This window comes from Pseudonaja textilis, chromosome 7 (genome assembly GCF_049901715.1).
Source record: "Pseudonaja textilis isolate UNSWEBS1 chromosome 7, rPseTex1.2, whole genome shotgun sequence".
Classification (NCBI taxonomy): domain Eukaryota; kingdom Metazoa; phylum Chordata; class Lepidosauria; order Squamata; family Elapidae; genus Pseudonaja; species Pseudonaja textilis.
In genome coordinates this window covers 8,582,647-8,610,261 of record NC_141996.1, presented here as the reverse complement: position 1 = coordinate 8,610,261, position 27,615 = coordinate 8,582,647, and the positions used below count along the sequence as shown (strand labels likewise).

The window sequence follows — 27,615 nt, the reverse complement described above, 5'->3', positions numbered from 1 at the left end:
TAGACCATTGTCCTGGAAGAAAATATATTTCAGACTATTTTTATAATAGATACCAATCAAGTGGATGTTTCTATTATGAGCCGTGGTGGCGCAGTGCTAAGAGTGCAGTACTGCAGTCTACTTCTGCTGACTGCCAGCTGCCTACAATTTGGCTGATTGAGTCACACCAGGCTCAAGGTTGACTCAGCCTTCCATCCTTTTTGAGGTCGGTAAAATGAGGACTGATTGTTGGGCGTAAAAGGTTGACTCTGTAACCTGCTCAGAGAGGGCTGTAAAGCACTGTGGAGTGGTATATAAGTCTAAGTGCTATTGCTATTGAGAAAAGTTTGCCACAATCCTCTCTACCTTTTCACCTTTCTCTGTGGTTGCCACCAGAATTCATAAGGCAGAAAAGAGCTTTATTCCTTCCCATAGGAAAGACATGAAGTCATGTCCTTCAGAAAAGCATTATAAATACTCTAAAATAATACTGTAAAACAAAAAAAAGAGTATGAAAATTTGCTGCCAAGCTCCACTTTCTGCTTAAGAACTTAGGTGTTATTTTTTTCACAAGTTTTTTTTTTCCTGTTTTAGACGTGCAACATAACAATGTTCAAATTGTCCTTGGCACAAATGCCGAAAACCATATAAATTCTACTTACGGAATGAAACAATAATGCTCGAGAGAGTGACATCACCTTAAGTAGTTGACTTACAGACCGCTAGCAATCCATGACTTACCTTGAAAGCTGTCACAGGATAATATTAATTTAGAGTTCAATCATTTGAAGCAGAAGAAAAGAGAAGGGGCGTTGGTTCTTACCTGATACGCTTCTTTTCGTAGAGCTGTTGAGAGTGTCCAGGTTGGGAGGAGCTCCAGTCTCGGCTCTTCCAGGCTGAGCTTGAAAATTGAGGAACCCCTCACCGTCACATGGTCCTCGGGCACTCCCCAGGTTTTTGCACAGACGAAGGAAAGTCCTGTTCTCATCACACTCAGGAAAAAATATATTAGATTGCTCGGTCGAACAGCCAGGTTTCCCACCAGACGGCCTACGGGTGGGGCTGGACACTCTCAACAGCTCTACGAAAAGAAGCGTATCAGGTAAGAACCAACGCCCCTTTCCATAGAGCTGTCTCGAGTGTCCAGGTTGGGACATACCAAAGCTTGGCTAGTCCTGCGGGTGGGGCCCGTCTGGAATAGAATCTCTCCTGGAACCCTGATGACCCGCTGGAAGGCATGCCCAACAGGAGAAAACCCTGGATGTTGGAATGTCTCAACAAGGGGCCTAAAGAGGAGGCGGAGCTATCCGGGAGGCAGTCCCGCCAAAGAGGCCAACAGGTGTGCACTGGGACCGGATTCAAGAAACTGGGAAGATCGACCCGTGTTGGGAATTCCCCTGGGAGAACTCTGGGACAGAGAGAAGGAGGGGAGCGCAGAGATCTGTGTGAGGCCCGGGAGCGCAAGAAGGGACCCGGCTAGCATTGAATGGGGGTAGATGTGTTGCCGACCAGTTGCCCAGGGCAGGGTGAGGAGGACAAGAGTGCTCCTGGGGTAGGAGCCTGTTGCAAGCAGGGGTTAAAGGTCGGAGTAGAGAAGGCCTTCTCGCACTCCTTCCTCTTTTTTTTTTTTTTTTTTTTTTTTTAAAGGACAAGCGCCTGAGGGCGACTGCATTATCGAGAAGACGGAGCGAACCTCTCCCGGATCCCGGAGGGCTTCCTGGAAGAAGTACCTCCGGACCCATCCGCTCCGCTCGGTAGGGAGATCTATAGGGAGAGGATCGGTAGTATCTGGCAAAGAGGAGGAGTGATAAGAACCCTGGCGAGGAGAGGGGGAGCCTCTGAAGTCGGACCTCCTAGAGAGGGAAGGGAGGTACTTGCGCTTGTTCCGGGTCTCGGCCAGGAATGGGTGAGAACCGGTCCAAATAACTTCCCCCAGAGATGGGGCTGTTGCTAACTTAGTCTTGTTTTAACGTCCGCTTGCCAGTGGCGGAGCCAGAGTAGACGGCGGGCGGTAACCTGGGACGAAATGGCCCTGGTGGAGAACTTTGCCGCCTGGAAGGTGGCGTCTGCAAAACTCGGCCGCGGCCAGGATCTTGGCAATGTCCTGGTGCGCCTGAGATTGGCTGTGGGGACATGCTGCTTGAGCTGCTGGAGCCACTTGATGGAAGACCTGGTGAAAAACGACGGCAGTGGAAGCCCTGACTGCCCAAGCGTCAGAGAGGTGGTGCGCGGCACAGGGCCAGTTCAGCTCGCTTGTCCTCGGGCTGGAGAGCATCGAGTGAGTCGCTGGGAGTAGAGCGGGAAACCAGGCCACCACGGGCTCGATCCCACGGGGAGGGGGTCGAGCAAGGTGGAGAACTGCGGTTCCAGGTTAAAACCGCTTGTCCTGGGCGTTGGGGGAGGGGGCCCGAGGAGGCCAGCTGCCTAGAAACCATGTCTGAGAATATGGGCGGGACAGGGATCACCTCAGTTTCCGCCACGGGCTGAGAGAAGAGAGAGTCGGGAGGAACCCCTGCCGCCGCTGGGTTGGGTGGGAGGGGGTTCAGGCCCGAGGTGGTCCTGGCTTTGAACAGGAGGGACCTAAATAGGTGCGGTTTAAAGAGCCCTAGAAACGGGCTGACCTGGAGGAGGCCCTCGTCCTCCGACATGTCCCCTTCTAGGGGACCTGTTCCCGAAAAAAGTTCACTGCCTATGAGGGACCTCATGTCAAGGTCCTGCTCGTCCCCAAAGAGGAAGGGTCCCGGGTTCTTGGGCCTCCATTCCCTCCAACTCCAAAGGTAAGGTTAAGTCCTCTTGGGGAGTTGCCTGACCATGCGAGGCCGCTGATCCTAGAGCCTCGGGGCCGCGGGCGAGGAGCCAGACCGGCCAGCTGCTGCATCTGTTGCGCTACCCTTTGCCGGATGGCCAGCTCCATAGCCTGCATTAGGTTTTCGGGTATTTCCGCCATGGGAGAGACTCCTCCGGGCGCAGTTCTACAGCAGTGGTGGGCAAGGTGACCTCAGGGGCCTGTCCAGGCTGTGGGGAGAAGCAGAAGCAGGAGGGAGGGGAGAGGAGGATGGGTGGAGGTTGATGGAGCGGAAGGGTCCCGGGACACAGAGCTTGACTCCTGAGAGCGTCTGTCAATTTCCCTTCGAGGGCCCTGTGTCGCCTGAGGCATCCCTTTGGGAAGCTTTGGATGGTTCCTGTGCCTGTTTGCGCAGGTGGTGGGATTTGGCCTTGGCCTTCAGAGAAGTGCCACGAGAGGTATTGTCGTCTGCCATCTGGAGAGGAGAGAAAAAGGAAAAAAATTTCTGGTTAATGCGAGGCGGTTAACGGGTCTGGGTACAGCCTAAGCAGAGGCTGGAACTCCCAGTGCTCGTGTTGCACCCCTTTTTGTCAAGGCCACAGAATTGTTCTGTAACGTGTTGGGAAGTAGGGCCTAGCCCGGGGCCAATCAGCCAGAATGAACGCCAGAAGCTGTCCCTGCCGGGCGAACCGGGAAGGGACATGGCAAGCAAATAACTCCTTAGTTGGGGAGACTTAGGCAGAATTGCAAGGTATTTGAGCAGTCCCAGGATCTGCCCAGGAGTCAGGAAGCAATGCGGCCTACTGGTAGGCCTCTGAAAAAAACCAATGACCCTGGGGCCGCAGGCAGAAGGGAATAATGTAGCTGAAACCAGGTCTGGATGCGGCCTACGGGAGGCCGGGAATCCCAACGCACGTTCACGCCCCCTTTTAGTAAAAAAAAAAATTTTCTGTTTAAAATAGAGGTTTGGTACGAACCAGGGCCTAGCCCAGAGACCAATCAGCCAGAAAGGTGAACGCCAGGCAGCTACCCTGCCGGACGGACCGGGAAGGGGTGAGTGGGGGCAGAGCTGCTACTTCGCCTGCTGGGGAAAAGGCTGCAGGGCCAACAGACCCTATTTCTGCAGGAGGCCTGTTGGTAGAATAAAAGACAGGCTGAGACAAGGGAATCCCAGGCTGCCTAATAGTCAGTTAAGGCTGCGGCCTGTAAAAGGCCTCTAGTAATGGCGGGACGGCCATGCGGCCCTCCCAAGATGGAGGCCGTTCCAGGACACACCAAGATGGCGTCCATTCAGGAGACACCCAAGATGGCGGCCGTTCCAGGAGCACACCCAAGATGGCGGCCGTTCAGGACACACCCAAGATGGCGGCCGTTCCAAGGCACACCCAAGATGGCGGCCGTTCCAGGGCACACCAAGATGGCGGATGCCACAGGGGCCCAAGATGGAGGCGCAAAAGTAACGGAGGCAGCCCCAGCGGTAAACTCCCAGGAAGATTAGAGCCCTTGGGAGAACCAGGAAGCGTACCTGGGCTAGAAGGCGTTCATGGGGGGGAACGCAGCGGCTAAGGCGAGGAGAGGCAGGCAGAAACGAAGCGGCCTGCGCGGAGCGATTAGGCGGCAAACGAAGCTGGGGGTCGAAGCGCTCGTTTTCTCCCCTTAAAGAAACGGCTCGGATATTAAAAACACTCCTGGGGAGTTCAAACCTGAGTTCCTGCGCTGCCTGCCGGTGATCCACGTGGCGATGAGAGAAGAGGCCTAGAATGTTGAATGCGACCGAGCAAGGAAAAACAGCCTGTTAGCCACGAGGCTGAGCAAAAACTGGGGAGTGCCCGAGGACCATGTGACGGTGAGGGCGTTCCTCAATTTTCAAGCTCAGCCTGGAAGAGCGAGACTGGAGCTCCTCCCAACCTGGACACTCGAGACAGCTCTATGGAAAAGGGATATCTTTTTTTTCAGGAATTAATTTACACAGGTAATAGCGTTCATCTTTCAGAAACTCTGAAAGGGTTTTTTTTTTAAAGGATGGATGATTTAACTCTTCGAAGATTAACCCTGAAGACTTATTGGACCTTTTAATAAAATACTTTAGGAGATCCCCACAGCTGAAAGGAGGGAATCAAAATCAAAATATTTCACGTTTCAACTGGACCTGAAATATTATCTGAAAATCTCTGCAAAACCTGAACAAAAAATGAAGGAAAGGGGGGTGATGTCGTTAGGTATGTGCTGTGTCCTAAACTAGAATCCAACCTGCAAGTGATCTATTTTTGGTGCCTTTCTTGCAAGAGCTGTTAATGCCAGAGAAAAAGTGCAAAGCAACTTCAACTATAAAGAGTACAAATTCAAGCTCTGTTGGCCGCATTAAGCTTGCACTTGATGCTTGCACACTTGGAATGTGAAGTATCCCTTTGGAGAGAGAGTCACCATTCAGCTGCACACGCCAAAGAGAGAAAAGGGAATAATTAAGCTTGGCGCTTTAATATTTCTGTTATGAGGGGAGGCACAGCAAGGACGCAAGAAGTCAGATCAGGCAGGCGTTCAATCCAAGAAGGGGTGGCAAACTATGCCGATTTTATGAACTCTGGACTTCTACTCCCAGAATTCCCGAGCCAGGAAGGTTGGATCAGGAATTTGGGGAGTTGAAGTCCACAGGTCGTAAAGTTGCCATACCTGCCCACCTTGATTTAGCAGGTAGGAAATTCGCTTTGTTTCTAACTACAGTACCGCTGGTCCTTGGCTTACAACAATTTGTTTAGTGACCGTTCAAAGTGACAATGTCACGGAAAAAAGGGGGCTTGTGATCATTTTTCACACATACGAATGTTGTCTCCATGGTCACGTGATCCAAATCAAAATGCTTGGCTCGTATTTATGACGGTGGCGGTGTCCCAGGGTCACACGATCACCTTTTGCGAATCTTCTGACAAGCAACATCAATGGGGAAGACAGATTTACTTAACAATCTGCATTACCAACTGAATATCTGCAGGGATTCACTTAACAACCGTGGCAAGAAAATGGGGCAAAATTCACTTAACAAATGTCTCACTTAGCAATGTAAAATTTGGGCTCAACTGTGGTCATAAGTAGAGGACGATCTGTATAAATGCCTGAACCACTGCATCCTAACTGAGGGGAAGCTTCTGAATCGGCTTCTCCTTCAATCAGAGGAAAGACACCTACCTAAACTGGTTCACGGAAAATGCAACCACTTCCAATCTTCGCTGTCTTACGTTATACAAAACTCCAACAATGGAACGTGACGTAGAGGAAATGCATTATACTTAAAGAGATCAAGGTAGATAAGAAAGTACCTTTTGTTTTAAAATAAAATAAAAAAGATAAGAAAGCACTTTAAGTCTTGCATTGTTAGGGAATGATGTTAAGTTTTTAAATCATTTATTCTCTGCTACTGCCTAAAAATACACTTGTTCAGAAAACATTCAATGTCAGGACAGTCCTGAGCAAGGAGCCTTATGGTCTTTCCTCGTAGTAACAGTTATAGCAGCAACCATATGGTTCAACTCAGGTGCTTGGCAAGAGGCTCATAATTACAATTGTTACAGAATGCCCATGGTCACGGGGTAGTAATAGCAATAGCACTTAAGACTTATACACCACTTCACAATGCTTTATAGCCCCTCTCTAAGCAGTTTACAGAGTCAACCTATCACCCCCAACCATCTGGGTCCTTGTTTTACCTACCTCGGAAGGATGGAAGACTAAGTCCACCTTAAACTGATCGGGATTGAACTGCCGGCATTCGGCAGAATGAGCCTGCAATCGTTCTAAGCCCTGTGCCGCCATGGCTTTTTATAATCCCCATTTGCAACCTTCACTATCAGCTTCTGACAAGCAAAGTCAATGGGAAAGCCAGCAGGAGGGTGTAAATCGTGATCATGTGACCACAGAACGCTGTGACCACGTGGGATTTGCCTAACTTTTGATCATGGGACGATGCGGGTGCTGCAATGGTTATAAGTCACTTTTTTTCAATGCCACTGTAACTTTGAATGGTCACTAAATGAACTCTTGAAAGTCGAGGTCTACATGAATACTTATTTCTGATTTTAAAAAGAAAGAGGTTAGTTTCCTGAATGAATCCGATCTTTTGGGTAAGAAGTCTAAATATTAAATACTTCGCATCTATGTGACAAAAAGCATCTTATTTACACCAAAGGCTGTAATCACTTTCCTTTGAAAAAAATTTGTTTAGCAAAAATGGCAAGATTCTGTTTGAGGAATGTCCTTGCTGACTTAAAAAAAACCCCAAATTTCCAAAAGAGAAAAGGGATTATTTGAGTTCCACAGAAGCTAGGTAGCCTGTAGAGTTCCCAATTGGTCTCTCATTTACAATATAATTAAAATAAAAATCTAATGGTGCTGCTGCATAATTTTATAATCAAAATCATTCATTCTCCTTCATACTGATGTATCAGGAACCCAAATTATAGTGGGACAGAGAAGAGAGGGAGGGGGAGAGAGAGAGAGAATAGCAACAAACATGAAGGTGAAAAGACTCCGAGTTCAGAAGTGGTGGGTGCTCTAACACTGGAGGCTTTCAAAAAGATACTTGCAACTTGTCTGGAATGGTATAAAGCACAGCTCCAAAAGCCTTCTGGGTTGGCAGCTCGAAGGGGGGGGAGGGGCAGGTGCCTTTACGTGCGCATGCGCCTGAGCAAACTGGGCTATGAGTGTACGGAGCCGCAAGCGTGAGAGGCAAATGGGGCAGTGAGCATGCGTGCAACGTTCGCCCTGCAACGCTCGCAACAAAGGTAGTACCCTTGCAACGCTCGTGATGTTAGCAGGAGAGGGGATATGCACAGGCGCGCACACACACGCGCTGGCCAGCCACTCACATGGCCCGGTAGCCAAGACGCCATGGCTCAGTAGTGGGCTGCGGCCCACAGGGTGGGGACCCCAGGTTTAGAGTCTCCTCCTTAAGCAGAGGATTGGATGATAAGACCTCCAAGGTCCGGTCCAACTCATTTACAATGTAATTAAAATAAAATCTAATGGTGCTGCTGCATAATTTCAGTCAAGCAATCGTAGCATATTTTCCAGAACTTGGATAGGAGCTCCAAAACTTTTCTCAATTCTCACTTTGGGATATAACCCATCTGGGATTTGCCTTCCAAAATCAGACTGGGAAAGCACCGAGGGGTCGAGACAAGTCCCTGCAGTTCCTTTTGATGGAAAGGGAGGGCTCGGATTTGCTTTGTCCTCAGGTGACGATGCAGTTGATTGCCAACAATTTACAAGTTGCAGCAAATTTGGTGAGCTCTCCTCCTGCTCGCAGACACGTACTTCAAGCGATAGATGATAACAGACCCGCAGAGCAAGAACAAACCGCACCCACAAAGAGGAGGAGGGGGGAGATAGCCCACCCGTTTTCCCCTCTTTTAATTCTTGGCGATCTCTATCTGCCAAGCTCCGTGCCAGGGCCGTTTCCTTTCAAGGAACCTCACACAGCACTTTGTGAATACTGCACCTGTTCTCGGCTAATCCCTTTTGCCCTCTCTTGTGACGCCTTCGGTTGTAAAGAGCGGCGAGAGATGAGAACAACATGAACCCGGCAGGAGGGAAAAAGCAACAGGGCTTCGTTCCAAAGAATGTCTTTAGGAGCCTTCAGGAGAAGCAGGTGATTGGAGGGTGGTGGGTGTGGCTGGCCTCAGTTATGCGGTGAGAACAAATGGAGCAACAGGATACAGAGATGAGAAGGGTGAGGTTCATGATTTCTGGACAGGTGAAATGTATAGCCGAGAAACACCAATGCATCCCATCAAAAAGGCAAGAAGTATGGTCCTACAGCCATGGAAAAGGCCATGGTTCTTAAAGGAAATTATCTGGAGAGATACGAGTAAGGAGGAGTATCTTTGGATCATATATCCCTTCCCACTCTAGGAATGTGACTATCTTCCTAAACGCTCTCCCTCCTCTAACACATTTAAACCTGAATTGGCCGACCCTAGAACCACAATCCCTCCAGCAATACCATCTTGACATATTTATAGCGTATCTTCGGAGTGTATCTTTGTACACTGGAAAAGAATTCGAAATATTACGAAAGAATCGTTAAAAATTGTATAAGCAGAAACTAATAAAGATAAGCACCGAGGCTCAAACTGAGCAAAACAAGGCCAGGATATATATGCCATAAGGCATTTGAGGCAAGTTTCTTTAGTTCAGTATTGTATTTCTTATAGCCATAAACCAAATGAACTTCTGAGATGTCGACAAACAGGACATGATGGTAACTGCCTATTGTCAATCCTAGTATCTGATATTCACAGTCATGCGGTCTCTGATCCTGCAGTAATATCTATTTATTAATTGTAAAATTGATAGGAATAAGCTAAAATAAAATTGATTGGAATAAGTCCCACCTAGAACAAGAAGAGAAGCCAATAATCTTCTTAATAAAGTTAGACAATTGATGGTTTTAGAATTTTACAATCAAGTAAACATTTGGGGTCCTGGTGCTTCTCCAAACTTGCCTGTTTTCTGCAGACATTTCATTACCAACTAGGTAACTTCATCAGTGCTAGTAAGGAGTGCTAGTAAGAAGTGGGAGCAAACCCCACTCCTTACTAGCACTGATGATGTTACCTAGTTCGGGTAATGAAATGTCTGCAAGAAAACAAGCAAGCTTGCAAAGCAACCAAGGACCCCTCATGTCAACCCAAATATACACTTTCATGGGAACTGTAAAAATGTCGCAGCATAAACTGAGTGTGATGATTCTGAATTATTTTAAGTGCTTGTTTTATCTGTTCACTGATTGCTACAATTGAATCACACCCCAATGGCAGATATATTACATAAACACAGAAGGAAACCAGGCTTCCAAAGAACATGGTGGCTGGACACCATCAAAGCTCGTACCAGCCAGAGCATAGAACAACTATGGGAAGCAGTGCCAGATCGGAAGTTATGGAGAGACCGGGCCCGCAGAATCGCCAAGAGTCAGAAACAACTGAATGGATAACATCATAATCGTAATTATATAAACAAACAATTCTATTTGTTTGTAAAGGATGTAAAAAAAAAAACGCCACATACCTGCTCTTCCTTTCAATAAGAATAGCCATGTAGGACGCTGGTAAAGCAGCACCAAAACCAGGAGTCCAAAAATAGAATTTTCCCAGTATTCGCCTAAAACAATTAAAGGTAGGATTTGTTACATGCAATGGGACAGGGAAAAAGCGGTCATACTTTCTTAAATAAATAAATATTTGCAGGTGGCAATACGTTGGATCAAGGGTTCCCGTGAGCAGAACGATACTCAGCAGATGCTCCTACTAAAGCAAGAAGGGGGCGTGATTTTCAATTCCTCCTCTGCCTGACCAGTCACTGGTGTCTCCCAAAACTGTCTGCAGAGGATTAGGTTAGGAAACAAGGTGGGAGGCTGTAGTGGGAAAGTACTAAGTACGCTTTCTTCCTCCTCTTTGGTCCATCAGGAGTGCTCTCTGAAACACTTCAAAGAACCTCATACCATTCATAGTTCTAACACCTCCAGGAGGAACCTCAATTTTGCTGTCTTACATTTCAAAGGTTTACCTTAATACAAAGGAACATGTGCAGGGGTCGGCAACCCGCGGCTCTGGAGCCGCATTTGGCTCTTTCGTCCCTCTGCTGAGGCTCTCTGTCGCCGGTTGGCATCACAATTTTGAGAAGAGCTTCCAATTTGGGGGGGGTAGGGGGGAGCATGGTGCAGCAGGAGGAGACTCTATGGCAATGATGGCTAACCTTTTGGGCACCGAGTGTCCAAAGCGTGCACGCATCCCCAAAATGCAATACGCATGCGTTCCCCACGCATGTGCCCCACTTCCCCATGCATGTGGGTGCATCCCACACACATGCTCATGTGTTCCCCTGCTTGCTCCCCATTGCCATGCATGCGCACACGTCCCCCCTGTATGCACCCCACCCTTCAGAGACCCGAAGGCCAGCTGGCCAGCTGGAGGCATGTGCGCACATGTGCGGCAGAGCTGAGCTGGGGCGACAACTCCCATGCCCACAGAGAGGGCTCTGCGTGCCACATCTGGCACGCGTGCCATAGGTTCGCCATCACGGCTCTATGGCAAGGGGCAGGTTTTCCAGTCGGCTGCACAATTGATACGGCTTTCCGCTAGGACAGGTAGAGGAAAAAGGACGCCAAGCTAGGAGGACACTCTATGGTGGGGGAACCGGACTTACGCTCCAGAATTGAACAGGGGACTTCCGGTTAGGACCTTTGTAGCTCTTTGAGTGTTTAAGGTTGCCGAGCCCTGGCTTAGTGATAGGTCTTATTTATTACCACAGGAAAAAACTCTAAGCTGACCAAATGTTTACATTTGCATTCAACGAAATTACTATTTGTTAAAATGTAGGTACCTACTTCCAGGGTGACATTTCCCAAACAGGGAACCATCAATATAAAGAACTGTACATAAAAATGCAGCCAATATTCTGTAAAAATAAGAAAATTGCTATATTCCTTTTTATAGGGCAGTCAGTAAGTAAGTACAGGTTGTCCTCGACTTACAACAGTCCTTTTAGTGACTGTTCCAAGTTACAACATCACTGAAAAAAGTGACACATGACCATTTTTCACACTTAACGACAATTATAACATCCCCATGGTCATGTGACCAAAATTCAGGTGCTTGGCTACTGGCTCATATTTATGATGGTTGCAGGATCATGTGATCACCTCTTCTCACAACCAAAGTCAATGGGGAAGCCAGATTCACTTAACAACCATGTCACTGACTTAATAACTGCAGGGATTCATGTAATAATTGAGGCAAGAAAGGTCGTAAAATGGGGCAGAATTCACATAACAAATAGAAATGTTGGGCTCAATTGTGGTTGTAAGCTGAGGACTGCCTGGAGTAAAGACCTGGGTGTGATGAAAGATGAAACCAGGTTACTTCACCATCCACTGATTTAGTCCAAAAGATGTATCATGAAATCACCTTAAAATGCAGAAAAACATTATGTAAAGACTTCCATTTGCTGTAAGGAAGGATGTTGATTGCAGAATTTCAGGAAGCAGCTTGTTCAAATAATAATCAAGTTTTCGTTTCCGGAGAATTGCAGCAATCTGAAAGAGACAGGTGCACCAGTTCAAACTATTTGTTTAAATGTTACATGTTTACCCTTTCAAATCCTATTTACAAACAAGAAAAACCCACATCAATAAAAACAGTAAATGACACTGAGATAAAACCTGTCTCAGGATTAACACTGATTCCGTTAATTTGCCCCACTAGGTATGAAATTAGGGGGTGTTTCATACCTGAGACATACTCCCCACACACTTTTAAAATATTGAATTGAATTCTTGAATTGAATTGAATTCTTTATTTTCAATGTACGTATATTCACAGTATACACATAAAACGAAATTCACATAACCAGACCAGACCCAACACGCACGCACAATGACGATCCCCAAACACACAACCCACCCACCAAAATTCCCCGCCCCCTAAAAACACACAAGCATCCAGACCAAGTAATACTGTCCAACGGCTCACTGATGGTGGTCCTTAAGTTCCTTGTTAAGTGCAATTATAGCTCTGGGATAAAAACTGTTCAGAAAACGGGTGGTCTGAATTTTAATGGTTCTGTATCTTCTGCCAGAAGGCAACAGTTCACAAAGATTGTGAGCAGGATGGGAAGAGTCTCTGAGAATATTGTGCGACTTCCTTAAACAATGAGATGCGAAGATGTCGTCCAGGGCGGGTAGTTGGAGCCCAATGATATTCTGGGCAGTTTTAATGATTCTCTGTAGAGCTTTTTTGTCCACTACAGAGCTGCTCTCATACCATACAAGAATGCCTTATGTCAGGACACTCTCAATGGTGCTGCAGTAGTAGGACAGAAGTAGATGCTGAGATAGATTTATCCTCCTGAGCATTCTCAGGAAGTACAGCCTCTTCTGTGCCTTCTTTACAAGCACGCTAGCATTCATAGTCCATGAGAGGTCCTCCAAGATACGTGCCCAGAAATTTAAAACTACCAACCCTCTCCACCTCCTCGCCATTTACATACAATGGTAAATGTACATCTCTCTTCCTCCTGAAGTCCATGATTAGTTCTTTAGTTCTTTTGGTGTTAAGTATAAGATTATTTTCTTGACACCACAGTGTCAGCCCTTGTACTTCCCTTCTATAAGCAGGCTCATTGTTCTTATTAATAAGCCCCACCACCGTTGTGTCATCCGCAAATTTCATAATTGCGCTGGAGTTATACAATGGGGTGCACTCATGTGTGTACAAAGAATAAAGGAAGGGGCTTAGCACACAACCCTGGGGGGCTCCTGTGCTTAGTATTAGAGTAGAAGAATGGTGAGATCCCATTCTTACTGACTGTGGCCTATCTGTCATATTGCTTCAGCATGAAAGCAAATCCAATTTTCCAACAGCACTAATTGAGGTCAATGAATCAGAAACATGACTTGGTCAGCCAGTACTAGAATTAACGTTATGGTTACTCATGTGCCTCTATTTCTGTTATTCCCCTACTCTTTTATGTCTCTCCTTGAATTACAAGACCTATTTGTGGGGAAAAATCAGGCTTAAAGAATCCTTCATTTGTCCAAATCGGTCAGGTAATTCCTATGGAAAATTGGGGTTGTACTTGGGAGCCAGTTTGCATTAAAAACAGGCTGGTTCTGATCACTTTTTTAATATACAGGTGGTCCTCGACTTATGAAAGTTCATTTAGTGACCGTTCAAAGTTACAACGGCACTGAACAAAGTGACTTATGACTGTTTTCCACACTTTTGACCACTGCAGCATCCCCATGGGTCACATGATCAAAATTCAGATCCTTGGCAACCGACTCACATTTATGATGGCTGCAGGGTCCCGGGGTCATGTGATCAGCTTCTGCGACCTTACGACAAGCAAAATCAATGGGAAACCCAGTTTCCCTTAACAATCACGTTACTAATTTAACAAATGCAATGATTCACTTAACTACTGTGGGTAAAAAAGAGTCGTAAAATGGGGCAAACTCACTTAACACATGTTTCACTTAGCAACATAAAGTTTGGGCTAAATTGTGGTCGAGGACTACCTGCATTTCAAGTTCAAAATAATGTTGTTTAAACCTCAAAACTTCCAAAATCTGTGGAGCATTTTGGCAATCTGAACTTCTTCATACTCCAAGGGACATTTTGTACATAGAATGGCTCAAATTCCAAGCTTCCTGCTTTCCCTTTACATTTTCATACAAAGGAAATTTGTTCCCTAGATATTTGAAAACACCGATTGGTCATTTTCCCCCTCCTAAAACATCCTGACATGCATACTAATGCATTACCTTGGTATCTGCGTAAATAACCTGCCTGTATAGAGATAACGGAGGAGGGACCCCTTATTTTTCCTAACATTTCCACCTCTTCTACTTCCTCAAAAGTGTAACTTATGATATCAGCAAGAAAAGTATCATTATCCAGGCTTGTTTGAGGAGATGTAATTTAATGTATTAAATTTATATTCTCCCCAACTTGGTTTACAAATTAAAGCATTTTTTTTAAAAAGAAAACAAAACAAAAGCTATTCTATAAAGGTAGTTACTATGGCCATATTAATCATGCCTGCATTTAGATCAGGGGTGTCAAACTCGCAGCCCACGGGCCGAATGCGACACATGCTGGCCCCGGCCCCGCCCAGATTAACAAAGTCTGGTTATGTCATGTGACGCCCCCATGATGATGCAAGTTGGACACCCCTGGTTTAGATGTTGTTTTACAGTGTGGTACCCATGGCTACTAAACTTTCCTATATTATCTTGGGAGGGAGGGAGTGTAGGAAAGTGTACCAACCTACAGAGGGAGGTAACAAGTTAGGGCCTATTAGTTACAACGACGCGATTTGGAGTGCTGTGAAGTGTTGTTGTTGTTTAGTTGTTTCCAATGATCTAGCACAATGAATAGTATCCCCCAGTAGCGTGGGTTTCCCAATTATCTTGGATGAGTTAAGTTTGAGTGGAAACTTCCGGAAAGAACAAAAAAGCAGCCTTAACGAACTGTGGGGAAATTTGTAATGGTGCGGGAATGCCCGAATGTTGTTTCAACATGTTTAAAAGCTGTTTGCAATATTCTTGGATAGCTTCACTAGGTTCTTTTTACAAGTGCTAATTTTAAGCCAATCAGAGCCTACGAGTAAACATCTCACCAACGGCATTTAAGACACCAAAACAACACTGTTGCAAGATCTCCAGGTTGCAGGGCTTACACTGGCCAGTAACTGAAGTATTAGTTTAGTTATTTAAATTAAATAATAATGTTTTGTTTAATTCTAATTAAAGTTATTTTTTAATAATTAGCAAACTACCTGATCAGAAATACCGTTTCCCTCAAAAATAAGACCTATCCTGAAAATAAGCCCTAGCATGTTTTACACATAGCCCTAATATAAGCCCTACCCCCCAAAATACGCACCACTTAAGAGCCTGCACAGCTGGCTGGCTACCCATTCCATCTGGTTGCTCACGGTACTACGCGCACCGCATCGGCTTACCTCGGGGCCACTGCATAAAATGGGGCAAACCTCACTGAACAAATGTCTCACTGAACAAGAGAAATTTGGGGCTCAATTGTGGTCGTAAATTGAGGACTACCTGTAGTTTGGAGTCCCAAGAGGGGAAGGGCTGCTTCCAAGAGACCACAGATGGGACTCTCTCCCTGGCAGTTCACAAAGTATATCTATAGTTAGGCTGATAGTCCGGCAAGATTCTGTCTGTAGCCAAGCAATAAAGAAACTACTCAGAAGTAACTCCACACATTCTTGTTTTGTAGAGCCTGCCAGAGACTCTGCAAATATTGTAAATATATGCTGATTGGCAAGCCCGCTGATTTTTTTCAGGTGACCGTAGGGATGCTGCCATGGTCGTAAGTGTGAGGACTGATCCTAAGTCAGCCCCTATCATGTCACCCTTAGCCCTTCTTTTCATTGAACTAGACATATCCAATTTCAGCAACCATTCTTTGTATGTTTTAGCCTCCAGTCAGTCCCACAATCATTCCTGTTGCTCTTCTCTGCACTCTTTCCAGATGCTCAGCCTCTTTCTTATATCATGGGGACCAAAGCTAGATGCAGTATTCCAAGTGTGGTCTTACCAAGGCATTATAAAGTGATACTAACACTTTGCGTGATCTTGATTCTATCCCTCTGTAAAAGCAACCTAGATTTCATTTCTTTCGTTCTCGTTTCTCCAACTACTTACCAACCATGATTTCCAATATCTCTTTTAGCTGTTGTGGACTAACAAGTCCACACCCAATGAAAAGAGGTAAAGTTATTCAACAAGGCTCATTAGATCTGTTCTATAGAAAGAAATGCGACCACTGGGAGGGTTAGAATACTTTTAACATGTCTAGGACAATGCTTCCATTTCTCATTAGTTTCATATAAGCTTTTGCCTCACATAGTTAAACTTTACATTTCTTCCATGGACAAAGGCACTTTGTTTCCTATATGGTCTTTTAAAATGCTGACTGGTTACTTCCCCATCTTAAAATATCCTGACATGCATATTAATTTATCACTTTAAGTTTCTTTGTGCATGACCTGTCCATTCAAAGATAATGAGCTGCAGCTGTCCCATCTCTCGCCAGCGCCATCTCCAACAACAGCGGCAGCAGCGGCGGGAACTGTGGATGTTACGGAGGCGGCTCCCCCACTCGAGAAGCGGCTGAAACGCTTCCACGGTTCCCGCTGCTGATGCTGCTGTTGTTGGAGACGGCGCAGGCGAGAGAGGGACAGCTGCAGCTCGGCCTGGGCGCTTGGAATGCAGGAACGGGCTGCGCACCAGGACTTTTGCAAACTTGCAGAGCCCGAGGCTGGAGCACCAAGGGTAGCGGCAGCAGAGACGCTCGCTCGGCTCTTCTCACGCCCACCCAGCTGCTCGGGATTAAATCAAAACGCAGCGTGCGGCGCTCCCAGGTACCTCAAAATCTTTTTTTTTTTCCTGTTGTTACGGGCACGGGGGAAAAGCGGGAGAGACTCAGACGTTGTTGTTGGAGATGGCGCTGGCGAGAAAGGCGCCAGCACCAGTGGGAACCGTGGAAGCTACGGAGGCCTGAGAAGCAGCTGAAACGCTGCTGGACAACCACGCCAATGTCGCCTGCCTGCTGACCCGGGTAAAGGATGGGTAAGGGAGCCCTCCGTGCTCCACCACAATTGGCCGTAAGGAGTGGCTGGTGGCAAGGCATAGCTGCCCACAGGGCACTCCTAAGGGCAAGTTCCCCTCCCGCCTCCCTCCCAATTTCGCATGTTTTAAACTAGGCCTAAATTTGGGGGGAGGGGCTTAATTTCATTTTATGCCTAGAAAATATGCTGGGTCTTCCTACTGGGGGGCCTATATTGTTGGAGAAACATGGTACTACTTTTTAGAAAGTGTGGAACAGTGGTAGGATTCAAAAAATTTTTACCACCGGTTCTGTGGGCATGGCTTGGTGGGCATGGTGTGGCTTGGTGGCCATAGCAGGGGAAGGATACTGCAAAATCCCCATTCCTTCCCCACCCCACTAACCTGCTTTCCAGCTCCGTACTCCTGTGCAGGGGAACAAAAGAAGACCCAGCCAATCAGCTGGGACTCGGCAGGTAGAGAATAAATGGGGGTGGGGCCAGTCAGAGGTGGGATTTGCCGGTTCTCCGAACTACTCAAAATTTCCTTTACCGGTTCTCAAGAACTGGTCAGAACCTGCTGAATACCACCTCTGGTGTGGAATTTTGGTACACTGTTCTTTACAGTGGTCTAACCACACAACCCACTATAGCACAACCAATACAAACTGTGAAAAAGATAACACTGCCATACACCAAATACATTTCAGAAATCACTAACAGACTACTACTACCAAATGGCATTGATGTAGCACAAAACCAACTAAAGTTGTATAGAACATCCTGAGTAAATCAAAAGACCCAGAACTCCCAGAAGAAAAGCAGAAGTGATCTACAGAAGACTACTAGAGCACATTCATGAACACCAACTACTAGTCAAAAGACATGATGAAAATGCCTTAATTTCACAACATATGGAGAGACTTGAGCATAGTTTCAATTGGGAAACTGTGGGCATCCTAGATCAAGCCAAGCCTCAAATGCTAGAGAATTCCTGGAAGCCTGGCTGGCACTCAAGACAAATCGGCCATCAACAGGCATATAGACATAAACAACATCTACATGCCATTCCAAAGAGTCAATTAAAAAAACACAAAAGGAAACAAAACAACCTCCTCAACAGGAATCAATACCTAGCTGTGCAAAGATTAATACCAAAAGTAACCAACAACTAAACCAACAATAAAGTATATCATACCCCATACATGGAACTACCAACTCAGACAAGCAAACTAATAGTATACAACAGCCTAATCAGGAACCACTCCCACCAACACTGAAAGGGCAAGCTACTAATATATAAAAGAGAGCAAACCCCACTCCCAACTAACTGATGATCTTACCTAGTTGGGTCATGAAACATCTGCAAGAAAACCACCAAGCTCAGACAGCACATTCCCACATTCAGCCCTGAGCTTCAATCATTCTTTTCTATCACAATACTGATCTTTCACAAGTAACTTTGGTAAATCTGGTCAGATTAAGTTGATATAAGTAAAGCCTGCTACTGTACTTTAATGTTGTGAAAGTATTTTATATAGCTAAATTTCAACATGGACATACAGGCATTCCAAAAGACCTAAATCGTCTTTGATGTTACATTTTTCAGTTAAGTGAAGAAACTTTTTAATGGCCAGGTTTGAGTAACAAGGCTCCTTAACACGAGCCAATCCCACTAACAGATGTGGCTGTCAGATTTGAGTGTGAGATCAGATTCAATCTAGTATGGAATAATATTCCTGTTGAAGATTCCCGAGAGTTCCAAGGTGTGTCTTACCACAATCTTAACTTGTAGGCACAACGGCCATTTCTCCATGGTTTGATCACGTGGTAGATAAGAGATTAGTGATCAGTATGTTACAAAAGTCACTTCACCCATCTCTTGCTGCAAAATTATTGCTGAAGATACCTGTCTATAAGCTCAGCTTTAGTGTTGACTAGCCTTAGAATCCCCTGCTCTCTTGCCATTCCACAAAGAGGTCAACGCTTAGCTCTGCGGCCTTGGGTGGGACGCACAGAGGACCATACATCCATGGAGCTGGCTGGCCCCATGAGGAAACACACATGCACACACACACACTCACCTGTATTAACTAATGCTAAATGACTATCCTGACATTTTGAAATTTTGTTATAATTTTGAAATATTTTAAATTAATTTTAATATTTTTTTTAAAAGTTTTTTATTTTAACAACAAACAAAACAACAAACAAAACAACATAAAACATACAACATAAAACATAAAAACATCATCCTTCTTCATAAATTTACAGTGTATCAGTTGGTTTACCACTTTTTTTTTGTGCATCCATTTCCTAAACGCTAATATAATTATATTACATAATAACTCATATTATCAATCAACAATTGTATAACCTAGTATCATTACTGAGAAATCATTTAACTATAATTTTATTAATTCATACTTTAACGAGATAACTATAATTTACTTAATTTATTTTGCAACGAATCATAAAATCATACCAAATCTATCTTAATAAAGAGTGAGAAAATTCCATCAGAGGAAGAAATTATCAAGAAAATATTGGATTGTGCTGAAATGAGTAAATTGACATTTGAAATTAAGAGAACAAGAAGATAAACAATTTTATGAAGTTTGGGATCTTTTTTATCAATGGTTAGCTAATAAAACACAATAGATTATTTAGATTTAGGATATAATTTTTTTGATATTACTTTTATAAAAATTAATTTTAATATTTAATGCCAATTTTATACATTGTTTATACATTGATTATATTGTGCACTGCCCAAAGGCTCTCTCTGAGGGATGGATGGATGGATGGATGGATGGATGGATGGATGGATGGATGGAGTTAGAGAGAAAGAGAGAGAGAGACACTATGAAAACTCAGTTGAGTGATTTATTCAATTAATACTTTGACAATTGTAATAGAATAATCTCTTAACCCCTACACACACACACACACACACACACACACACGCACACATTTTTCTCTCGAGAGGCAGTGCAATAATAATTTTGATCTCCTTGGAAGAATCACAATCAGAGAAGAGGCTCCTATCACAAGTCTATGCTGGTTCCTTTCTAGTCTTCAAAAGTGCTGATTCTCTTCAAAATATAAGTCACAACCCACGATTAAAAGAAGCTCACCATATTTATTCAACCTTGGGAATATTGTTCAAGATTACGTCTTGAAAATTAGGCTCATCTGCTCTCACCTCATAGTGTGGTAGGTCTGGTTTTAGCTATACATATTCCATAAATTCATCCACTGTGATTTGCAAGCTATGCTCCACACCTTAGCAAAATGAGGAATCCAGTTACCATAATTACTGAAAGAAGCTTACTAAGCTGTCCAACCTTAACCATTGTTTGGATTCATATCTCATATAGCTTGCTGGGCTTTCGTTGCTATTTTGCAGAAATAGAGCTATTATAATTCATAAACTACATGGTTTAATATAGATGTGAATTCAAGTGTGCTAAAGCTTATTTTTAGATATTTACTGGTATGTATACTTTACCGGTATGTATTGTTGCTTTCCAGTTCTTTTAGGTTACAGTTCCTCTAAGCCTGCAACAATATAGCTAACAATTGCAATCACTGCAATGCACTCTACATTTGTCTGCGCTTAAAGTCTACCCAGAAACTTCAACAGGTCCAGAATTAGCAGCTCATACAATAATGGCAGTCCCTAGGTTGGCCCAAGTAACACATTTGCACAAGCTGTACCAGCTTCCCATTTCTTTCTGGTTGCAATTCAAAGTGCTGGGCATCATCTTTAAAGTCCTATATCGCACAGGGCCAGGTTTCTTCAGGACTGCCTTTTCCTAAGGATTATCTAGTCATCCGACCAGGTCAGATAAGATGGGCACGCTCCAAATCCCTTCCCCTAAATATTGAGAACCAGGAAGCTTGCCTTTTTCTATGGCTGCCCTATGGAACACTCTGCCCCCAGAAGTTTGGCCAGCCTCCCCCTGGAGAAAATATTAAACAACTACACATTAAACGTTTGACTTGGCTTCAGATTTTTGTTGTTGTTAATTGTTTAGCTTTATAATAGTAACAATGGTTCGGTGTGTTGTTTTAACTTTTGATTGGGAGCCTCCCCAGATTGGTTATAAGATAGTGGCTATGTAAATGTTTTAAATAAACCACACGATTTAGAAACACTACAGTTAGGATGTTAAGGATCTTAAGGATTCAATTTGAAATCTTTCTTCTTCTTCTTCTTCTTCTTCTTCTTCTTCTTTTTCTTCAGCGTTTGTCTCGCGCTCGGGCGAGGTCCGCTAATGAAATCTTTCGATGTAAAATATTCATTTTAAACTGGTCTTTTGATCTATTCCTGTGGCTAACACCAAGACACTATCAGCAACGTTCAATTAAAAAAAAATATAATAGCCAAAAACTGATCATCAGAATGTAGGTATAAACCTGGTTGGGTTCACATTTTGTGCTAAACTATAATTTGATGACAAGTTTGCTAAGTTGTACATTTTGGCTGATAGAGAGTAATGCCACATCCAGCTAAGTCAAAACTATCAATCATTATTACTTGGTATGATATTTTATTTGGAGCGTTGAGCCCTTTAAAGTTTTACAGTGGGAATTACATTCAAGATTCACTTTTAGTATTTCCGTGGTCAAAAGGATCAGGTAGGAAATAGTAAATGCTTTTGCTTACTGTTCTGAAGCAGATCTTTGTTAGAATAAATCATTCAGGAATTAATAATCTGAACACCTATACAACAAAAGTATTCATTTCTCAGTTTACCTTCTTCACTATTACATTTTGTCCTTACCATAATAATGCTTGTATGAACTGAAGCCAAATAGAATCTAGTCAAGGTCCTTGCACACAACTAATGTTGATACTGAAGATACCTTTAAACTCTGAACATCCCCTGAGCTACGCAAAGATAAACAGAGAGATGAAAGACAGGCAAGGAAAGGTCACAAGGAATTTTATAGTCGTCTCAGGAAAATTTGGAGAACTCAGCAAAGAACAAACCTGGGGACATAACTGAGATACACTCGCTTTTACTTCTTAATTATCAACCTGGTCTTGTTTATTATTTATTTTATTTTTACCTCCTCTTTATAATTTTTATAAATAACTCCTGGTGGTGAACATAGCAATAGCACTTAGCAATAGCACTTAGACTTATAAACTGCTCCACAGTGCTCTCTAAGCGGTTTACAGAGTTAGCCTTTTGCCCCAACAAGCCGGGTCCTCATTTTACCAACCTCAGAAGGATGAGGAAGGAGGAGTCAACTTTAAGCCTGGTGAGATTCAAACCGCCAAATTGCAGTCAACTGGCAGTCGGCAGAAGGAGCCTGCAGTACTGCACTCTAACCACTGTGCCACCACGGCTCATAATAGAAACATCCACTTGATTGGTATCAACTATAGTCTGAAATATATTTTCTTCCCGGGCAATAGTCTAAATTAGACGCGTAATTTTTGAATTGTTTTCCCCTTCCACCATTTCGGAGTTCTTTGCAGGAAAATAAGAGATGTTACTAAATATAAGAGATATTATTGAGTGAATCCAGCTTGGCAGCCTCATGCATTTGCATCATGAACAAATTTTGATCCGTAGAAAGCTCCTGGGATTTTAGCCCTGGGTTTTAAAGCGTTCTTATGTTGACATATAAGTTTTAACTTTCTCCCACGGGATATCAATGACTGCAGCACCTAAGGAGGGTATTTTGTTAAGGCTCTGTAAATATCCCATCCCTCTGTCCTTTCAATGTGGACATTTGAACTGTTGCTTAATAAAGCTCTTATCTGCTCCACTCTTGAGCAGGAGGGAGTCTGTTTGTCTAATAGGAAAACCATCCAGGAACATTCCTGATTTTGTTACTGTGGTTGTAATTTATTGATTATAAAGATAACCTTTCCAGCATACCACCGGCCAGCTGTTTTGATCTCAGAACCCCATCATCCAAAATGCTCATCACCCCGTTCAGAAGTTCATGATTGCCCAAGGAACATGGTAGCTGAGTTCCATTAAATCTGGAAACATTGGATGGAGGAAGGCTGGTGAGAAAACATTGAGCCTGCTGAGATTTGAACTACCAAAATGCTGGTAGCTGGCAGTCAGCTGAAGTAGCCTGCAGTACTGCACTCTAACCACTGTGCCGTGGCTTTTACATACTTGCAGTAATACTCCTTCCTCCTCCTGTTTTCCCTACAACAACTATCCTGCCAAGCGAGTTGGGCTGAGAGAGAGAGAGAGACAGCATGACTGACCCAAAATCACCCACCAGCTTTCATGCCTAAGGGAAGACTCTAACGCAGTCTCCTGGTTTCTAGGCCATCACCTCAATGACTACACAAAACTGGCTCTTTCGATAGTATGTTTTCTTCCAATAATCAGTGATTTTGTCTAAAAAAAAAAAAATAGCAGTCCACCTCACAGAAAGAGTTGCTAATTCCTCTCAATTCAAACGCTTGGTATATACACCCCACATCGCTCAATTATCCTCTGCACAAGTAAGAAGTACAAGTATCTGCCACAGTAGTCTTATAGAAGTTGAATGGGCTTAGTAAAAGATCAAATCTCCTTAGAAACCCCAAATCATGCTGACATCCTTGAAGGAAAAGCGAAACAAAAGCATAATAGGACTCTTCCGTTCAATCTTGTCCAATTCTCAGAAACTGCCTAGGCAAGTTTCTGCAATTTTCTTGGCAAGGTTTTTCAGAAGTGGTTTAACATCACCTCCTACTCAGGGTTTACAGAAAGTGACTGGCCCAAGGTCGGCCCTCTGGCTAGAACTCACGGTCTCCCAGTTTCTAGCCTCATGCTTTAACTACCATGGAAATCTGGCTCTAAATGGACTCTGCAGCACTTCAAATCCCAAGGACTCTGCAGCACTTCAAATCCCCCAAGGGGAGAATAAGCTTAAGAAGACACTGAGGTATAAACGCAGTACTGCCTGCAACTCCTTAAAGCAACTGTGTATTTTTCAAGGATTATGCTGCTTGTCATGTGATCCTGGAAAAAAGACACATTTCCTTTAAATCAGATGTAGAGGGGTCTTATTTTCACAACCCTGCAAATTCAAAAAGCACCTTTTTGCCTTGGAATCTGTAGACTCCCATACAGCTTAAATCTGTGGTGAACCTATGCAGTGCATGGCACAGTTGGCACATAGAGCCATTAGTGTGGGTACGCGAGGCCCAGCCAAACTTACCTGCATTGCGCATGCGCACGCCTCTCAGCTGATTTTCGGCCTGTTTGGAGCCGTTTTCGCATTCCCAGAGACTCGAAGGAAGCCTCTGCAGCCTCAGAAGGCCAAAAAACGGGCCTTTGGAAATACCGGAAGTGCCCAAACAGGCCCGTTTTCAGCCTCCCGAAGCTGCAGATGCTTCCTTTGAGCCTCCGGGAGAGCGAAAACGACCTCAAACAGGCCGAAAATCAACTGGGAAGCATGCGCATGTGCACTGCAGGTAAAGGGACAAGGGTGTTGTGCATGCATGAGCAGGGGAGCAGGGCGCATTGCATTGTGGGTTTGGCACACTACAACAAAATGGTTCGCCATCACTGGCTTAAATATAAGGGTTTGTTGTTTTTTTTAAAGAAAAGTGTGTCTTTAGAGAGAAAAGAGCAAGAGTGCATTGTCAACAACTAAATATAACATTAACCAGCCATTCTCAATTAAGTTTCTAGGGATGACCTATTTTATTTCAAAATGTATGAGGCATCCCAACTCAAATGGTGTGACTCTGGGAAGTATAAAATAGTAATAACAGGAATATAACAACAAACAAGAATTATAACATAAAATGCCACATAAAATGTCATATAAAATGACAACCAAGCACACAACCAAGAAAGGGAGGGCATCCCCACTCTCTAATGCCTGGGGGAAATTGTTAAGCAGTTAGGGTTTTCCCAAAGGCCAGGTGTGTAAGGGTCTGTCATATGCTGAATCTGGGACAACCACAGAAAAGGCACATCACCCAAGTCCCATAAGATGACAAGATTTCAAAGTAAGAACATGGGGCACACCCTCCCTGTGGGAGCTGTGAGGCAAACAGATATTCTTGGGAGAAAGCAATCCTTCAAGTCGCCTGGTCCTACGCAGGCATACAGCAAAATATATACATCATTGGCGAAGATTATATCATTATATCAGAGCGATAGAGCCATAGAATCACAGAATCGGATATAGTTTATTCCATCTATGACGTATCTTGTACGTGGATATGGGCATCTCTTTTTTTAGGAAATAGCCGCCAACAGGAATAACACAACAGACATAAGCCTTTCACTTGAGAGACCTGGGGGAGGGGGGAGCACATTCAGATGACAGGCAAGGCTTCCATCAATCAGAATAAGAGCTAGAAGGGACCTTGGAAGTCATCTAGTCCAACCCCCCCTGCTCAAGCAGGACACCGATATACCATTTCAGGCAGGTGGCTGTCCTATTCTTTAAAAAAAAACCTCCTGCGATGATGAAGCTTGCAATTATACATATACATATATACATATGTACATACATATATATACATATATATGGAAGTCACACCAACCCACTTTTCAAGTCCAGTTGCAGGTGCCACCCAGGTTGCCCTGGTGGGGATCCACACCTGTTACCGAGCCTTTCCCCGTCCCCACCCTCTTCTTATCCCACTCCACGTCCATCCTCCTCCTGTCTCTCTTTTCCCTTCCCCTCCACAACCAGGGGGTGAGGAGGTGGGGGTGGGGTGGGGGTGGCTCTCACCAGGTAAAGGGTCCCATAGATGCGGAGCGACTCTCCAAACGCCCCTTGGGTGATGTGCACGAAAGCTCGCCCGCAGTGGGGGTGCCAGGTGTGCCCGATCTCGTAGCAGCTGTGGGGGATGGATTTGCTCAGCGCCGCCATCTTGGGCCAGCAGCTGGACCCGGGGGAGGAGGGGAAGGTGAGGGGGGGACGCGCTGTGGGAGAACGGCGAGCGCGCACGCGCAGGCCCCGGGAGGCCGAAGCAAAGACGAGGAGGACGGCGGCGGCGGCGGCGGCGCGAGACAGCGAGCGCGCGCCAAGGAGAACAACTGCGGCTGCCCGGGGTTACTCCGGATCAACCACCTTCTTAGCCCTCCCTCCGCCCCTTTGCTTTGCCGGCTCGCGTGAGCCCCGCTCAGCCAATCCCGAGCCGGCTTTCTCCCCCGCCGGGTTGGAAGGGGCGAGGGTAGGGGTGCGGGGGAGTTAGAAAGTGGGGGGGGGGGGGAGGAGGAGGAGCTGGCGCGAGCGCTCCCAACGGCGGCTCGTCGCCCCGCCCCCCGCCGCGTTGCCTAACGTTTCCCGGCACGTGGAGGCAGTTTTTTGCAAAAACCGCTGCGGCCGTTGGCGGGGATGCGGGTTGGGGGGGGGGGGAGGTCAGGGACGGCGGCCGGGAGGGGGTTAGCAAGGTCGGAAAACGTGCAGCAAAAAAACCCCAAAAGGGACGGCGGGGAAAAGCTGCTTGGCCTTGGTACCCGCGAGGAACGTGGGAACGAGGGGGAGGAATTGATAGGCTGCCAGCAAGGAAGGAGGAAAAGGAGAGGGGGGGGGGAGGAGGGAGGAGGGGGGAGGAGAAAAAGAAGAGGAAAAGAATAAGAGGAAGAAGGAGAGGAGGAAAAGAATAGGAAAAGAATAAAAGGAGGAGAGGGAGCGGAGGAGGAGGAAAGGGAGGAAGAAAAGAAAAGGGGGGAAGAAAAGAGGGAGGGAGGAGGAAAAGAAGAGAAAAGAATAAAAGGGGGAGGAGGAAAGGGAGGAAAAAAGAATAAAAGAAGGGGAGGAAGAAAGGAGGGAGGGAGGAGGAAAAGAAGAGGAAAAGAATAAAAGGAGGAGAGGAGAAGGAAAGGGAGGAAGAAAAGAATAAAAGGAGGAGGAAGAAAGGGAGGGGAGGAGGAAAAGAATAAAAGGGGAGGAGGAGGGGAGGAAGGAGGAAGAAAAAGGGGGAGGAAGAAAGGGAGGGAGGAGGAAGAGAAAGAATAAAAGGGGGAGAGGAGGAGGAAAGGGAGGAAGAAAAGGGGGAGGAAGAAAGGAGGGAGGGGAGAAGGAAAAGAAGAGGCAAAAATAAAAGGACGGGGAGGAGGAAAAGAAGTATAAAAGGGGAAGGGGGAGGAGGAAGAGAAGGGGGGGGGAGGAAGAGGAGAAAATAATGCAATAAACACAAATGATAAGTGAGGGGAGTCTTTGTTGGTCTCAGAACTTGATAGTTTTTCCTATGGTCCTTCATTACCCAGTTAGGTAACCTCATCAGTGCTGGTCCCAAAGATGCTTTTTCAGGAGGCAACTGGCCTTTCTTGTTTGTTTGTTTTTTTTTTCTTGCTGACTGTATGGTGGGAATGGAAGTCAGAGCTGAAGAAGCTTCTTGGATGAGAAGCGAAACATCTTCAAGGAAAAAAAAAACAGTCCAGTTGCTTCTTGAAAAAGCACCTTTGGGACAACCATGACCTGGATGACTGAGAAACTCCAAAGACTTTTAGCTATACAATCTGGGATGAACACCCTTTGAAGTGTGGGAGTATGAATGGATTTCCAGAGAAGAAAAAAACAAAATTGAAGATTACAGGGACCATTAGCACTACTCAGGTGACCCTGAGGACACAGATAAACCTCCAAGTGGCCTCAACAACTCTCTAAGGATGCAAACGACCACCTGTCTGCAAGGAATATAAACCTGTCCATTCCCAACTATCCAGTCAGAGCTGAAGAAACTTCTGGGATGAGAAGCGAAACATCTTCAAAGTCCAGTTGCCTCC

General features: G+C 45.1%; 1 protein-coding gene across 1 annotated transcript in view; it reads right to left on the bottom strand.

Moving 5' to 3' along the window:
• TMEM135 (transmembrane protein 135) overlaps nt 1–25,774 on the bottom strand; it is a 154,695-nt gene extending 128,921 nt beyond the window's left edge. The window contains exons 1-3 of the mRNA XM_026706815.2: nt 25,613–25,774; nt 11,725–11,852; nt 9,827–9,919 (exon numbers count right to left, since the gene is read on the bottom strand). Of these exons, the coding sequence (XP_026562600.1) occupies nt 9,827–9,919; nt 11,725–11,852; nt 25,613–25,753 (362 nt within the window). The 5' untranslated portion in view covers nt 25,754–25,774. The remainder of the gene's footprint in view (nt 1–9,826; nt 9,920–11,724; nt 11,853–25,612) is intronic.
• Between the last annotated feature and the right edge of the window lie 1,841 nt (nt 25,775–27,615).